The sequence below is a fragment of the Coenobita brevimanus genome, chromosome 90 (genome assembly GCF_032717465.1).
Source record: "Coenobita brevimanus isolate Jiangsu-jjx chromosome 90, ASM3271746v2, whole genome shotgun sequence".
Classification (NCBI taxonomy): Eukaryota; Metazoa; Arthropoda; class Malacostraca; order Decapoda; family Coenobitidae; genus Coenobita; species Coenobita brevimanus.
Genome location: NC_137043.1, coordinates 24,707,928 through 24,724,053, shown reverse-complemented (window position 1 = coordinate 24,724,053; position 16,126 = coordinate 24,707,928). Strand labels below are relative to the sequence as shown.

At 42.7% G+C, this 16,126-nt stretch overlaps 1 protein-coding gene across 2 annotated transcripts in view; it reads left to right on the top strand.

The window, feature by feature from the left end:
- The first annotated feature begins 7,772 nt into the window (after positions 1–7,772).
- Positions 7,773–16,126, top strand: part of LOC145411593 (uncharacterized) — a 56,616-nt gene continuing 48,262 nt past the window's right edge. For both annotated transcript variants that reach the window (XR_013899443.1, XM_080281604.1), the window contains exons 1-2: positions 7,773–8,518; positions 12,152–12,305. Coding sequence is in view for 1 of the 2 variants with exons in the window: in XM_080281604.1 (XP_080137730.1) it covers positions 7,966–8,518; positions 12,152–12,305 (707 nt within the window). In the remaining variant the exon portion in view is untranslated. The remainder of the gene's footprint in view (positions 8,519–12,151; positions 12,306–16,126) is intronic.

The following is a 16,126-nucleotide window of genomic DNA, read 5'->3' as shown; positions in this document are numbered from 1 at the left end:
CACCACTTGAAAGGATCAAACCATCATTATTAATCCCCTTCCTATCAAGTACGGAAATTAAGATAACCGTACTTGAAAAAAAAATCAATAAACGAACAAGTTGAATGATCTGTATGGCATTACTTTCCCATGCAATTCTTTTTAACACTAAAAAGCTTATAGGTTCCTTAACACCAGAAAGCAACTACCAAACTAACGGTACATTCATTTAGGTTAATATCTGCGTCCTTCTGCTTTAAGTGGCAATTGCTAAGTTGTTTAAATATAGCGAGCACGCAACTGCGATGTAGGTCATACCAGCCTACAGCTTGCTGGCTGGCGAGAGAGAGAGAGAGAGAGAAAGAAAAGGGGGGGGGAATTCCCCTGGGACACCATAGGGAGGGAACATAAACAATACAAAATGAAGAAACACCGATGTGGGAAAGTGTGTTGACGTTTCGCCGCGTGGCTTCCTGAGAATACAAATGCTTAGTATACACCACATTTCCTGTACATATAGCAGCAGGCAGTAGGGGTGTGAGGTACTGGCTAGGAGTGGTAGAGGGGCAGGTAGGGTAATGTGCTTGTACACACACACACACACCTGTGCTGGGATCGGCAATCTCTTTCCCCCTGTGACCTCTATTTCCTTACCAAACACTCCTTCCCTCTCCCTAAGGACTTCCCGCTTCACCTGTCCCGTTTCTCTCTGTCCTTGTGCCGTGATCTGTAATGCTTTTCCCCTGGACCTCACCTTCCTTATGTCCCAGTCATCCTGCAGGTACGACTTGTTGCAAACCTGAAAATCGCGAAACCAGTTCCCGACCATGGAGGTCTCCGAGCAGTCGTGCCACCGATCTGCTACCGGTGGTCGTCCAGTGTCTGTCCAGTGGGCGGCCAAACGGCGACCATGGCCTGGTCTATCTATCTATCTATATACCTAGGCTGCTTCCCCCAAGGAAAGGGAGGTAGCCGAGACAGGACGACTCACTCTCCACTTACTCATCCATTCAAACACATTCATTCGCATCTTAGCCCCAAAGGGGAGAACGGACAGATCCTCACCGCACCACACCGCACAAGGGTCAACTGGGCAATGCAATCAGTGACATCCGCAGCAGGGCCCGACAGCAGAACTGGTTTACCCCTGCCACATCATAACAGACCCATCCCCTTACCCGCACCTGACCTGACTAGCTGATCAGACCAAATGCAGGAGAATATCCCCTCAGGGCTGCGTCATCACTTATTCATTCACAATTTCTCTCCATTTATTTCTGTCACGCACAGCCACTCTTCCTTGCTCAACAGACATCCCTCTCGCATCCAGCGCTCTCTTCACACTGTCCATCCATCCTATTCGTGGTCTTCCTCTCAGCCTTACACCTCTCACATCAGATCTAGTTATCTTTTTCACCAATCGCTCATTATCCATTCTCTCCATATGCCCAAACCATTGCAACACCCTCTGCTCAACTCTACCAGCCATCTCCCGAACAACTCCAGTTCTCCTTTGCACTTCATCATTTCGCACCCGATCCATACGCGTCACTCCACACATACTCCTCAGACATCTCATCTCCATTACATTCAAACTTTTCCTCTCTGCTACACCCATATTCCATGTTTCAGCCCCATATAATGCAGTCGGTACCACAACACCCTCATACAGCCTTCTCTTTACATCCATTCTAAGCGAACGACATCTAAACACTTTTTTCATTCCTCCCAGCACCTTTCCTACTTCATTTATTCTAAACTTCACTTCTGCATCTATTCATCCATCCACAGCAACATGTGACCCTAGATATTTAAAACAATCTACCTCCTCAAGCAACTCACCATTCAAAACTATATTCATCCCCCTACCATCTATCAACCTCGTACACTTCATCACTTTACTCTTATTCTCATTTACTTTCAATTTCCTCCTTTCACACACCCTTCCAAACTCCTCTACCAACTCTCTCAATCTCTCCTCTGAATCAGTCACCAGTGCAGTATCATCTGCAAACAGCAGCTGCTTCAGATTCCACTCTCCTCCATCAACATTTACCAGACTCAGACCACCTAAAACTCTTGCATTCACCTCCCTTACAACACCATCCATGTAAATATTAAACAACCAAGGCGACATCACACATCCCTGTCGCAGCCCCACTCTCACGGGAAACCAATCACTCACAGCATTTCCCACTCTTACACACGCTCTACTATTTACATAAAAACTTTTCACCCCTTTTAGTAACCTACCATCAAGTCCATACAATCTTAAAACAGTCCACAAAGCCTCCCTATCAATTCTATCATACGCTTTCTCTAAATCCATAAATGCCCAAAACACATCCTTGCCTTTCGCTAAATACTTTTCACACACTTGTCTCACAGCAAACACCTGATCAACGCATCCCCTCCCTCTCTCCTAAAGCCACACTGCTCATCACTAATTACTCCCTCTGTACCCTCTCTAACTCTCATAATTAACACTCTACCATACACCTTACCTACAACACTCAACAGACTTATACCCCTAAAGCTAGTACATTCATACTTATCACCCTTGCCTTTATACAACGGGACCACACAAGCACTTGCCCAGTCAATTGGCACCATACCTTTCTCAAAGCACACATTCAACAATCTTACTAACCAGTCAACAATAGTCACTCCACCACCCTTCAGGCATTCCACAGCACACCCATCCATACCTGCAGCTTTCCCTGCTTTCATCTCCTTTACTGCCTTCTCCACTTCCTCCTTCGTGATCAAAGAATCATTCAACTCTCCCAACACATTTATTCCTTGCACCCTTCCATCCGCCACAATCTCAGCCACCCTTTCCTCCTCTACATTTAACAATCTTTCAAAATACTCCGCCCATCTCTTCCTTACTGCCTCCATCTCAATTAACATCCTTCCATCCTCTGCTTTTACTCGTTCTTCTTTCGCAGACTCTCCCTTTCGCACCCTTTTCACCTCCTTCCAAAACATTTTCTTATTCTGCTGAAAATTCTCTGTCAGCCGCCTACCCCACCTCTCATCTGCTGCCACTTTAGCATCACGCACAGCCCTTCTCGCTCTATTCCTCTTCTCCTTATACCTTTCATATGACATCTCATCCTTCCTCTGCAGCCACACTTCATATGCACGTCTCTTCTCAGCGACAGCCATACTTACTTCCTCGCACCACCATTCACTTCCTTTTCTTACACCACCACCCACACGTCTCACACCACACACCTCTTCTGCATGCCCCACCACAGCACTCTTAAACAACTGCCATTCCTCCTCCACGCTGCCATTTTCCCGATCTTTCACTGCGTTCCACTCATCTTTCAATTTCTCCTGATACTCTATCTTTTTCTCTCTTTTATCCAACTCACTCACTTTCAAAACCTCCCTGGTACAAACAGGTAAAGACACTGACGGGTGTCTGGCCGGTCATCGGCAGCCGCCGACAAACGGCGGCCGGTCTGTGTCCTGTCGCAGTTCAGACCACGACCTCATGTGGCGACTGGCCATGGATTGGCCGGTGGCTGGTCTCGGTCCAGCCCACCACCTGTCGCTCGACCAATCGCCGGCTGGACAGCGGCCGGACTTCAACCACCACCCCGGACAGGAGGCTTGTGGACGGCGGCCGCCGCAGTCCAGTCGTCACCTTGACGGAGTGCGGATGGCCACCACACAGAGTGGGCGGCGACCAGCCTCCATCCGGATGGCAACCACTGCTTAAAAATCAGGCGTCGGCAGCCAGACACAGTCCAGCCGCCCACCAGGCGGCTTACATGCCACGACATCAGTGGTTGCAGGGAAGTATTTCGTGCAGCACGAAAAACCTTGCGACAATTTTTTGGTCGCCATGGTGGCCTGCGGTTAGACCGAGACATGAAGACCAGTCATAAACCTCACCAAAACCACCCATGACTTGCAGGTCGCGGGTGGTTTGCGATAAGTCGTACCTGCACTGTGACTGGGGCCTTACCCTACCTGCCCCCCCAACTACCCCTAGCCAATACCTCACCCCTGCTCACACCAATGCCTTGTGCTATATACTGTATACAGGAAATGTGGTGTATATTCAGCAATTGTATTCTGAGGAAGCCATGAGGCAAAACGTCAATACACACTAAGTTCCACATCTGTATGTCTTTCTACATACAGTACTGACACTGCTGCCAACTGATGAATATAAATTCCTCAATGCAAGCATGCATTTTTAGGGTGAACAAGAGTTTGTAACTTTTTATTGGCCTTTATTTTCTTGGTTTATATTTCCTTTGCATGAATCATGCTGATACTTTACATGCAGTCAAGTGACTTGAGGACAAACCCAGATCAGTGAAGCTTAACAGAAAGAAGGGTGGATTGAAGCAATTTCTCGTGTACATATATGCGTTGCATATTTCCACGTTTAAATAGTAAATTGATGAACTGTATATACAAAACCCTCCTGGTCCACACTCGGTAAAGAAGCATACGGACAGACAAGTGATTTGTGTTTAAATGTATGCCTGTTGTACAGATTTTGACTATTTCATTTCTTATACTCAGTAATAATAAAACTATTGACTGACGAAAAGTACTAAATGGAGATACTGAAATGTGAATGTGCATACTGTTTGTGTGAATGCGACTGCACCATGCTAAGACTGTAGAGGATATTGGTTTACTCAAAAACTTTTCTTTAAACTTGCCCTTCCAAAATTTGGGAGTGTCTTGTACAGTGCTGCATCTTATATGCCACGAAATACAAAAGGCACAAGGGGCAGGATGAACAGATTCAACATTATACAGTAATGCTACCTATTGTATAAAAAATTTAAGCTTTCGGCATAAATTTAGGGCTGACAAACTCAACACTTTCAGCAGCATAGAAACTCCATAATTTTTTTTAAATTCAGTTAACTGCTGCAGATACAGGCCAAAACTTGAAGAGGTTAGCCCCACAGTGGCAGTGATGAAATACATTTGTGTGCACCACAGGTCGGCCCAAGGGCAATTTTTTTGAATTTTTTTTTTTTTTTTTTTTTTTATGCGGATGTAAAGATTATCATCTGGTGTACCTAGCAATGTGTTTTTTAGTTTCCTAAATCCATCCTGTGATCCATTACGATTCACGGAAAAATTAATCAAATGACTACATACTGTTATTCACCAATAACAGGTAAACCAATGGGCGGTAACAAGAGTAGTGAAAGGACTGCCTGAGTGTTTGGGATGGCAGATTAAGTTCACGTAAACATACCACCGACCTTCGCTCCCTTCCCACACGTGTTCGCAATTTTTTATAGATTGCCCTAATGTAGGCCTAGGGCACATGTACAGTAAGTCACTTGATGCCAGAGACCATTTAGGGGTTAATACAGGAGGAGAAAAAAAATCAACTACATTCTTCACAAAGTTTTTCTGTTATAAGCATGTGGGTAGTGAGCAACATTTGCCTTTTGTTGAAACAGACCAGAAATTTTGCCTTTACCAACACAGACTTCAGAATGTGGTTAGGTCTCTGAACTTTCAATGTGCTAGGAGTTTTCATTTTGCTTTGTGACTAAATCTACATGCTGAAAACTACAGTAGTTCAACCATTCCTGCACAGTGCTTAGCTTGCAAAAATCTCAATATATACCAGTACTCTAAAAGCTGAGATAGCCTAATGAATGAACTTTTTGAAAATTACCACTAAATAAGGTGCAGTGCAAGAGATAATCATATACAGTACAATACTGTACAGTATATACTGTACCAAAAAATGGTCTACCTTCTATGAATTTACCAGTTACTTAAAACAAAGGTTTAGCACTACTGGACTCACTGCAGGAGAGCTCCCATTAACAACTGAGAAGTTTATGAAAGGGATCACATTTCATATTTGTACTGTATAATTCATATACGGCATCTATATTCTGTGGAAATAACATTTATGCTACTACAGAGAAAAAATTAAGTTTGTACTGTAGATATTGGCAGTAGTGTCCTACAGAGGGCAATAGATCAACTTGGACCTGAAACTCACATTCCCAAATTGTTCTAGTTAGTTAGGTTAGGCTAAACTATGTTGGGTTGGGTTTAATTAGGTTAAGTTAGTACAGATGAATGATTAGTTACAATTTATTAAGAAAAAAAAAATGCAATTGTAAAATCTATGCATGACAGCTCTGCAGTAGTTCACCACATTCATTTAGTATTACCCTCCACAAAAATTCTCATCACCCTCGAGAGGAGGACGAGCTTGATATACGATCAATATGGGCTGGGTGCTATGAATGTGCTGGGATAGCCTAATGGGGATAATATACAGTACTAAAAGACAGATTGACTAGTTAGATGTATGATACTGGTCAATTATGGTGCCGTATGGGATTTTATCCTGAGTGCACAGTGGGAACCCCAAAGCAGATATCAGTGTTACATGCAGCAAGCATGTGTTGCTGGTTCAGTGACATTGAAAATACAACTGCTGGCAACCACAGTACGTCATACAAATTAGTTGGTGGCCTTGGTTGCTGGCTCCAGTGCCACTGTTATGGAGGTATAGTACATCATCCACTACAGTATACTCAAAATATCAAACTACAATACCTATCTCTGCCCCCCCCCCACATACACACAGGCTTAAATGAAAGTAACCCGGGGTCATAACCGGGCAATGTAAATAGTAAAAATATACAGTACATCCCTACAACATTTACAACCTGATCACCATACTTCCGACAGCAACACAAATGATTTAAATGCTATCTTTGCTCACACCGTACGTACCTGTCGAATATAATATGTAACCTTTCTAAATTCCATACCCATCCTGGGGCAAAATTACATTACCATGGTACGGTACGCCACACCTACAGCCGCCGACTTCGTCTTCCGCATGAAGATAACATTAAAAACCTGTTTTTTAGGTCAATCAACGATAGACGCTGCAAATATCGACCACCTAACACCTTTGCAACAACAATAAGCAACATGTACAGATAATAAAAACAAAACCTCCCTCATCTGGGGCAGGCAATATGGCTGCCACACAAGGATGAAAACAGCAAGACAACCTGACATGAATTACTCGTACTTACCTATTATCTTCACACAAGGCAGGCATTATGGCGCTCTCTTCTTTAAGATTTAGATGCTCTAACGTCGACAACTCGGAAAAGAGTCTAACGCTCATAACTACGTATAGAAGCCACGGTGTGTTTCTGCTCAGGACGCCAGCTGACTGCACTGTGAGGTGGATCAGCTGGTTGGCTCATGCGCTCTCTGCACCAAACGAGTCTTCCTACTTCCTCATCGGCTCGCGTTCTCTTGCCAGCCTCTTTTTTGTTTTATTTTTTATTATTATTATTTTTTTTAACGATTGTTTCATACAGTAATGCTGATGTCTGCACACTCCTTATTTGTGATGATTTTAATATTTCTTACATAAGTGAATTTCAGAGTTACCGTTTTTTTCAGCACTGCAAATCGTTGTTATTTCTTGGCAACATTTTTACTCATGGATTTTTCTGTGATAGGTATTCCACAGCGTGGCTGTTTTATAATTGCATTTTGTATACCTTGCTTTTCGAGCAGGTGCGATCTTGTCGCACACAACTTCGACTTGTCCCCGCTTCGTCCCCAACAATTAAATTTTTATATAAATTTGATTACTTCATTGGATTTCATACATAACGAAAATAGCTTCAACGCTTTAATATCCGGACTAATATTAAAATGAGTTCATTACCCAAGCATCAGGTATGTTACCCCCAAAGAACCGCCGAGTTAATACTCGTGAACGTTACTAACGAACGCTTTTGAAGAAGGGTGGTGGAGTGGTTGGATATTTTGTGGTTGCTGTGAATTTTCGCTCGCTTAATCATTCTAAACTTATTTGGAAAGGCGGAATCACATCCTCCCTGTGGTACCGTATTAAGAGTATCATTGATTAATCTGCAGTACCCACCAACTCATAAGTTTAGCCTACAAGTGTTTTGACCAAAGTTGTCAACAATGTCCAGGTACCCAACGTTTGAGAAGCTGATTGTGAGGAAAGAGGCAGGGTACGTTTGTGATGAGTCCTCCATGGTCAGACTAGCTGACCTGGCGACCTTTGAGACGGCCATGTTCAAGCTGACCACAAAGATTGAGACCTGCCTACTGCTTCTAACCAGCCACACCTCCCTGGACATGTTCACCACAGACGTGGTGGTGCTCCAGAACCCTACATCTGGGGTGAACCATGGCAGAATCCAAATGGAGCAAACGAATGATGAAAAGATTGCAGCAGCCTGGGATAAATGTGAGGCCAAGGGATGTCATGGCCTGCTTACCCTGGCCCACGTCGATGTATCCTGCCTTCCCAACAACGGCTCTCGAGTGCGGTACAGCCTGTCGCAGTTTGTCGATTCCTTGGTTCATGGGATTGAGGCATATTTCATGTTCCAGAAGTTCTCGCCGCTGTTCACTCTTAATGCAGCAGGCTTGTGGGATGTGGCAGACTGTGTTGACATGGAGTCCTGCTATATTGTCCTGGCATGGAAGATGAAGGACCAACCCAGGACAGGTAAGTTGCTGTTAAAGCTGGTGCTTGTGTTGTGCATGCTGATATTATGCTGTGAGGTTAATTGCAGTACCATGGATGTCTTAAATTACCTGATATTATTTTGTAAGTACTCTCTAACAAATGAACACTGAAATTAATACTGTACAATATGCCTACCACTTCTTTTGTGCAGCTCAGCTTTTTGTCAAATAGGTACCGTATATTTGTCAGATGAAGGGGTGACAATTATCCAGCTCCTACTTCTATCCATTATCTATCTATCTATCTGTCTATCCATGTATTGCCAGATGCCGAATCCCTTTTATGGGATGGCCACAAACAAATCACCTTCATGTCACCCTGTCCCCAGCCATTTCATTGCCTTGCTCCCAGTTCACACACTCCTCTCTCATATACCTCTCCATTCCATCTCTCCATCTCATCATTGTCCTTCCCCTCCCTCTCTCCCCTTCCACCTCAGTCACATACACTCTCCTCGTCAGTCTCTTACTCTCCATCCTCTCCACATGGCCAAACCACCTAAGTGTGTTTCTCCTAATACTTCCTATCACTTCCCCATTCACACCACAACCCTCTTTCACATCCTCATTTGTCAGTCTGTCTCTCCATGTGACTCCACATGCTCCTCTCAAATACCGTAACTCATTTCCACTGCTCTCACTCTTGACTTGTGTCCCTCCAACAAGGTCAGAGTTTCACTTCCATACGGTACGTCAGAGTTGGTATCACAATAGTCATGTAGTAACTTTTTCACTTCCATGCTCACTTCCCTATTTCTTATCACTGCCTTCAAGGAACCAGCAACCATTATCACATCTGCATTAAAATTGCATTAAGTTAGCTTCAAGTTCATTGGGTTATCCCGTGGATTGTGCAATTACCTTTTTTTTATCTCACCCTGTGGTGAACAAAAAATTAAGATTTTTTTTTTTTTTTATAGTTTTTGTATATTATAAACTTGAAGATAAACATCCAGGGAGTCATCTGGTGAAAAAAAATAATCTCTCCATCACTGTGTAGGGCCGTGTGTAAGTTTTACAGGGAAGTAGTGAAAAAATGAAAAACAACAAAATTTATTTTGTTTTTGTTTATTATAAACTTTAAGATGAATATCCAGGGCATCATCTGGTGAAAAGAAAAAAATCTCTCTCTCTCCGTCTTTGCGCAGTGCCATGCGTAAGTTTGCACAGGGGTGGAGTAGTTAATGGTGATGCATGGCCAGCACGGCCTGAGCTGTGGCTCGCAACGTGACGCTACTCAGCCTGAGCTGTGGCACGCAATCCACAGGTTAAGTTTAGTTATGTAAGCTTAATTTATTATAAATATAAGAGAGAGAGAGAGGAGTTGGAGAGTCTCCCCCTTCCCTCCTGTATTTACTAAGCACAGCAAATACATATGCATGGTAAAATAATAGGAGAGCAGCACAGTGATTCAAGCTGCTTTCTTACAAATACATTCTTAAGGAAAATAATTTTAGTACTAGAAACATCACAGGTAATTAGCATTTGATTTTTAGAAAAAAAAATGAGCATAAACAGAATACCGGTACACCTACGACACTTTGCAGTTTTAAAGAAAGCATAGCCTGATTGCCATCAACAGTATGTCTACTACAAATCATGCTGACTGGACAAGACATCAGTGAGCCCAACAAACTCAGATGTGCACAATTTAAAAACCATAATTAGCAGTTGAAACCTAACTGGAAGGTTGTTCAAACCTAGTTGGGCTTTGCCCCCAGACCCCCCAAATGATTATAACCTACTTCACAGTGTGCAAACTAAAGTGTAGAATGCTTTAGGTAAATATTTGGATAATTTTTACAAAACCATAGCACTAGATTCCTGAGAAATAGTACGGGGAATCAATATGTTGCTCAGTTTCTTCCACAAATTAAAAACAAGTGAGATATTGTGAGGTCTAATGTGTACCTGTGGTGGTGGTTTGTTTACATTTTGTTCATTAAATTTTTTGTTTCTCAGCGGTGCATTATGATGATATGTGGTATGCTTTTGCTTCTGCTGGTGCATTATGGTCCTGAATCAACCAGTTAGAGGGGTGGAAGTAGATGTCTCATGTTTTCAGATTTGAAATGAAATTCAAGACCAATGAATAAGGATGAGATTGGAAATTGGTTTTGGTTAGGCTTGAATGACACAGATCTAGGTTAGGTTAAGTGGGATTTGGGCAGGTTAATGAAACTAAATATATATGGCTTGAAATTCACCTGTTTCTTTATATTCACCATTAAAAAGAACTCGGTTAATGTAAATGTTTAAAAAACTGTAACATCTCATTAAAGACCTGTCATTATCTCACATTTTTTATATGTGGAAGAAACGTCACAGATGACAGTTTGCTGAGAACTGTGCAACGCATTGATTTCTCTTATTATTTATGTAAAAATTTCACACAAAACAATATTGTGCATTAAGAATGTTAGATAATCACGGTGTGTTTGGTAGTAATCATACCACTATGTGATGGCGAAGGTAGGTGCGGTCATAATGCAAACTATTACTTGTAGCTATATACAGTACAGTACATCAAACAGGAGACATTTATAAAAAAATGTTAGAGTGATTGATTTAAGCATTTCATAGACCACAAAATCTGAGTTATACACAGGATGGTCTATCTAATCTAATCTATCTAATGCCAGACGCCTCAATCCCGTTTGGGGTGGCCACAAACAAATCGCCTCCAAGTCGCCCTGTCCCCCGCCATTTCACTCCCCTGCTCCCAACTCACACCCCCCTCTCTCATATACCTCTCCACCCCATCCCTCCATCTCATCCTCGGCCTCCCCCTCCCTCTTTCCCCCTCCACCTCACTCACATACACTCTCTTCGTCAGTCTTTCACCCTCCATCCTCTCCACATGGCCAAACCACCTCAGGATGGTACCCCTAGTTTATGAACATTTAAAAAAACAAACATTGCGGTATAAAAACAAGCCCACTATGGCATATATTCTGATCTATAAAGAAAAATAACAATCTCATCAACACCTCATTCTAACATGAAATTTGGAAATACTGCATAACTGTCCTCATATTTTGATGAAAGCATTTCTAACATGTTTATAGAGGAAAAATGGCTCAGAACTTCATAAAATCAATGGTGAGCATATTAATTTCAGTGTGTTAGTTGGGTGTAATTCTGAAAACTGACCAATGGTATCAGCCTTTTTACTTCTCATTTACATGCTAGGATTAATGAGAGAAGTTTGTTTTACAGTGCTGCCTACTTCCTAAGGAGGCTACATTGAGTGACAGGCCTAATTTGTTTCTTGTAACCCAGGAAGCACTCACAGCACTGGCTGGTAACCATATAGCTCCTGTAATCAAATACTGTAACAAGGTGATGACCCCACTATGGTGCCCCTTTTAACTGGGTTCAGAGATGCAAATGTGACTTCCATCCAGGAACCTGACTTCCACACTTTTTCCCTGTGTCTCATTGTCCACTACAAGGGAACATTGGTTCCCTGAATGGGATGGCCCTGGAGGGGCAGTTGTTTGCCTGTGGTTGATGGATCTGCTCAGCCAGATAGCTGAGGTTACTCTGCTACAGTACAAAGGATTTCTACTAGCATGTGAATATTCTGATGACCTTTTATTGTATTTTATAGGTACGCTGTTCAGCCGCCTTCCGTTAACCCAGCTGAACACTGCATCCTCCATCCAGGTCCAGGAACTAGTCAGGCAGAGACTTGGTGATTACACCTCTGTCACTCCTGCACTTATTCAGAATAAAAGACAAGATCCTCCAACACCAGATGAAAGGTATGGCACCGTAGTTTGATCGATTTTTATATAACCTACTCATATATCTCACATACTGTTTGACATCAGAAATGGTCAGGAATGGCTCCAGGAATAGCTACTGTAACACTTCATTTCCTTCATCACAACTCACCTCCACTCCATTCTGTCTAAAACTTAGGCATTCCATACTCTGCACATAATTGCCTCTGCCAAGGAGGTTATGTTTTACCCCACATTAGTTTATTTGTATGTCTGGTAGCAGGATTACTCAAAAAGTTATGAATGGATTTTGATGAAATTTTGTGGAAGAGTGGGCCATGGACCAAGGAAGAAATGATTATATTTTGGGGTAGATCCAGATCCAGAGTATCCCACACAATATCTCCAAGAGTTCTTAATGAATTTCAATTAATTTTGTGGAAAGATGGGCCATGGACCAAGAAAGAATTGATTAAATTTTGGGCTGGATCCAGATCTGGATCCTGTATCCACAGATCTAGAGCCAGGATTACTCAAAAGTTAGCTATGAATGGATTTTGATGAATCTTTGTGGAAGGGTGGGGCATGGGCCAAGGAAGAAATTATTAAATTTGGGGCAGGATCTGGATCCGGAGCATGCTTCACAATATCTCCAAAAGTTCTCAATGAATTTCAATGAAATTTTGTGGAAAGGTGGGCCATGTACCAAGAAGGAATTGATTAAATTTTGGAGCGGATCTGGAACCAGATCCTATATCTACAGATCCAGATTCTATATCCACGGATCCGGACCCTATATCCACAGATCCGGATCCTATATCCTTGGATCTGGAGCCTATATCCTCGGAACCAGATCCTATATCCACGGATTTGGATCCTTTTTAATGGCAATTGCATTAACAGAGGTATGTGCTCTCTGAGAGCTTTCTAGTTATTTTTATCTTTCTTCGTAATCAAGGCATGCTTCATATAAACCTGTTGGAGCTATTCCATCAGCTTTCAATATAAAACAGGGTTACCATACCAAACCCTTGTCAGCTGCATCTCACCATACAGTTGGTCCTCATTTAATTTACTGGACTTAATGACTTGTAGGGTCTAATTGGACCTGAAGTAGAATGAATTGACCAAACTGGGTTTGATTTGATCTAAATAAACTTGAGGTAACCATATTGGGACCAGACTGACCTGATCAACTGTGCATGTTTCACATTTACATCCAGTGTACATTATTGCAATAGCCTTCAGAATTCAGTATTTTGATATTTTTGACAAAACACATGAAGCAAATTTTTCTTGCCATGTAGAAAATATTATTGCTAACTTAATTTGTTGTCCCAAGGTCATCTTGTTTGAGACCCTGTAGCACCCAGGAAACTAACTACAACCTGGGGCCACTTCCAGGGAGTTCTCAGTGACGTTATGTTTTTACATTGTACTGTGTTTTTGCTGAGTGAAGTTTGGGCAGTGGAGTACCCTAATAGATGTTCATTGTTGTCTGTGTGGTGTTGGCATTGCTGGGATACTAGATTGGGTATTTGTGTTGTTTTGTGCTTGTTGTGGATGAAGACAGGGTTATGACCTTAACATAGTCTTGCCAAAGTTCCTGGTGTTGACCTTGGAAGGTTGATTATGCTTTTGTGTATGTTGGGTGAAAAGTTGTCTTTGTTTTGAAGAGCTTGTTGCGGGGTTGGATTTTTTGTAAATTAAAAATTATTATGATTATCAGCATTCTTTTATTATTATCAGAGGATGGCAAAATGAGTAAATGTATCCAGCTGATATTTCTTTGTGTCAGCCAGGATGAACCACACCACAAAATGACAGACTTCATAATAATGTCTAAGCCCCTGGTTGAAAACTGTTCATGTTTGTGAACAGTAGTGTTATGTCTACATAAGAAACTACAGTATATGTAAGTTACATTGATAAACCATCTCTTACTGCGTTATTAATGCTGTTATGTGGTCCAGTTTATGCACATTGTGGAGCAGAGTTGGACTGCCCACCAGGGCAGACATGGGCCAATACCTGTTTATTGTTGCTTGTACACTACAGTACTTAAAACACATCAAGATTCATGCTAATGACATTAGCATATTTTATTTCTCACTGAGACCTCTTGAAGTTATCTTACATATTTTGTAAAATGAAACAGTAATTTGACCTCAGAACATGTAATTACATCACTGCCTTCTGAACATGCTTCACTTCATATTGTTTCTGTATGGCTTTCTTAGCTCATATGAATATGTTGAAAATCATACACTCACACACATGCATGCAAGCTAGTGTACACATGTGCACACACACACACACACACACACACACACACACACACACACACACACACACACACACATAAAACACTTAATATTACGAATCGTATAATTCATTTGTATCATTTATAAAGGCACCAACATGCTTCAGTGTGTTGGCCTTGATCAGGTCACCTGATGGTGGCTCTCTACTCTGTTCAATATCTAGCAGCCTCCCTATTTACTCCCTTATCCCAGAGGTTATACTCTGACTTCATCCCAGGTCTTTCAGTTTGCCTCTCTCAGCCCTACCCCAACATTCACACTTCTTACATTCCTTGCCCAATTGTCATCCTCCATCCTCTCAACATGCCTAAGCCATTGTAGTTTACCTCTCCCCATCACAGCACCATCTTTCCCTTATCATACCTTTTGGGGATCTCTCCATGACCTTCATTATCTAATCCAAAAGCTTTATGCCTCTGTAAGTTCCTTTCTCCAGTGCATCGCCTTTCCCGTTATACACATTTTAAGTCACAGGTATCTTACTGTTAGTAAGGTCACGTCGAAGTTGAACCGGAAGAGCCATCCTTCAGAAACCTTGAAGTCATGCACATTGTGTAGGCGTGCAAACTTCTCAGCTGCCACCTTCAATTTGGTCCCATGCACGAGTACACTGGCACCACATTGTTGGCACAGCCAAACCAAAGTTGATTGGTCGATAACGGCATGACAGGACAGAGACATAACCTTCCTGTCGCCCATCCAAGTGGCATTGCTGCTGTCGTGTCCACACTGAGTCAGCTGTGGCCATGATTTCTTGACATCAAACAATTTTGAACGGGCCAGATCACATTCCTGCAGAATGCGTGAAGTGGTCCAGCCCACGTCAACCATGCACAATATCTGACACTTCTTCTCCAGAGGCAAAACTTTCCTCTTTCATTTTCTGGGTGGTGGTGGAGCCATCATCACACACACGAGAATGCTGCTTAGGAAAATCAAAACCTGAAGAAGGTAGGGAACCACCACAAATTCAACAGTAGAAGCTGTCATGGTTACAATTCGGCCAAGCACCTCCACACTTGCGAGACAAGCAGGAACTGAGGTGCGGTACTGCCATCTGAACACAATGTTGCCATGTCTTTACCCATGCATAGCTATGAGCACACAAGTAAAAAGTGCCAAACTGACCTGTGAAAGCAAGGGTCTTTTTCTCTCAGCCAAGCAAATGCTGCCATGGCAGCAGCAACATGGGATACACCATACATCATGGCATCAGAGAGTGTTCAAGTGATCTGGTCTCCCAGGCGACTTTGATCATTCGGTAGGGAGGCGGACAGCCACGTGTGCCTGAGAGCGCCCAAGTGATCTGGGCAGCCGGGGGACTTTGACTGTCCAGTGAGGAGGTGGATGCCCATTTTTGCGCAGCTGGTGGGTTGCAGCCTATTACCCATGCGTGTCCAGGCGTGTCCGAGTGATTCGGCTGGCCAGACGACTTTGACCATTCGGTAGGGAGGCGGATGGCTGCACATCCGGGAGCGTCTGAGTGATCTGGGCAGCCAAGGGACTTTGACCATTCAGTGAGGAGGCAGATGGCCA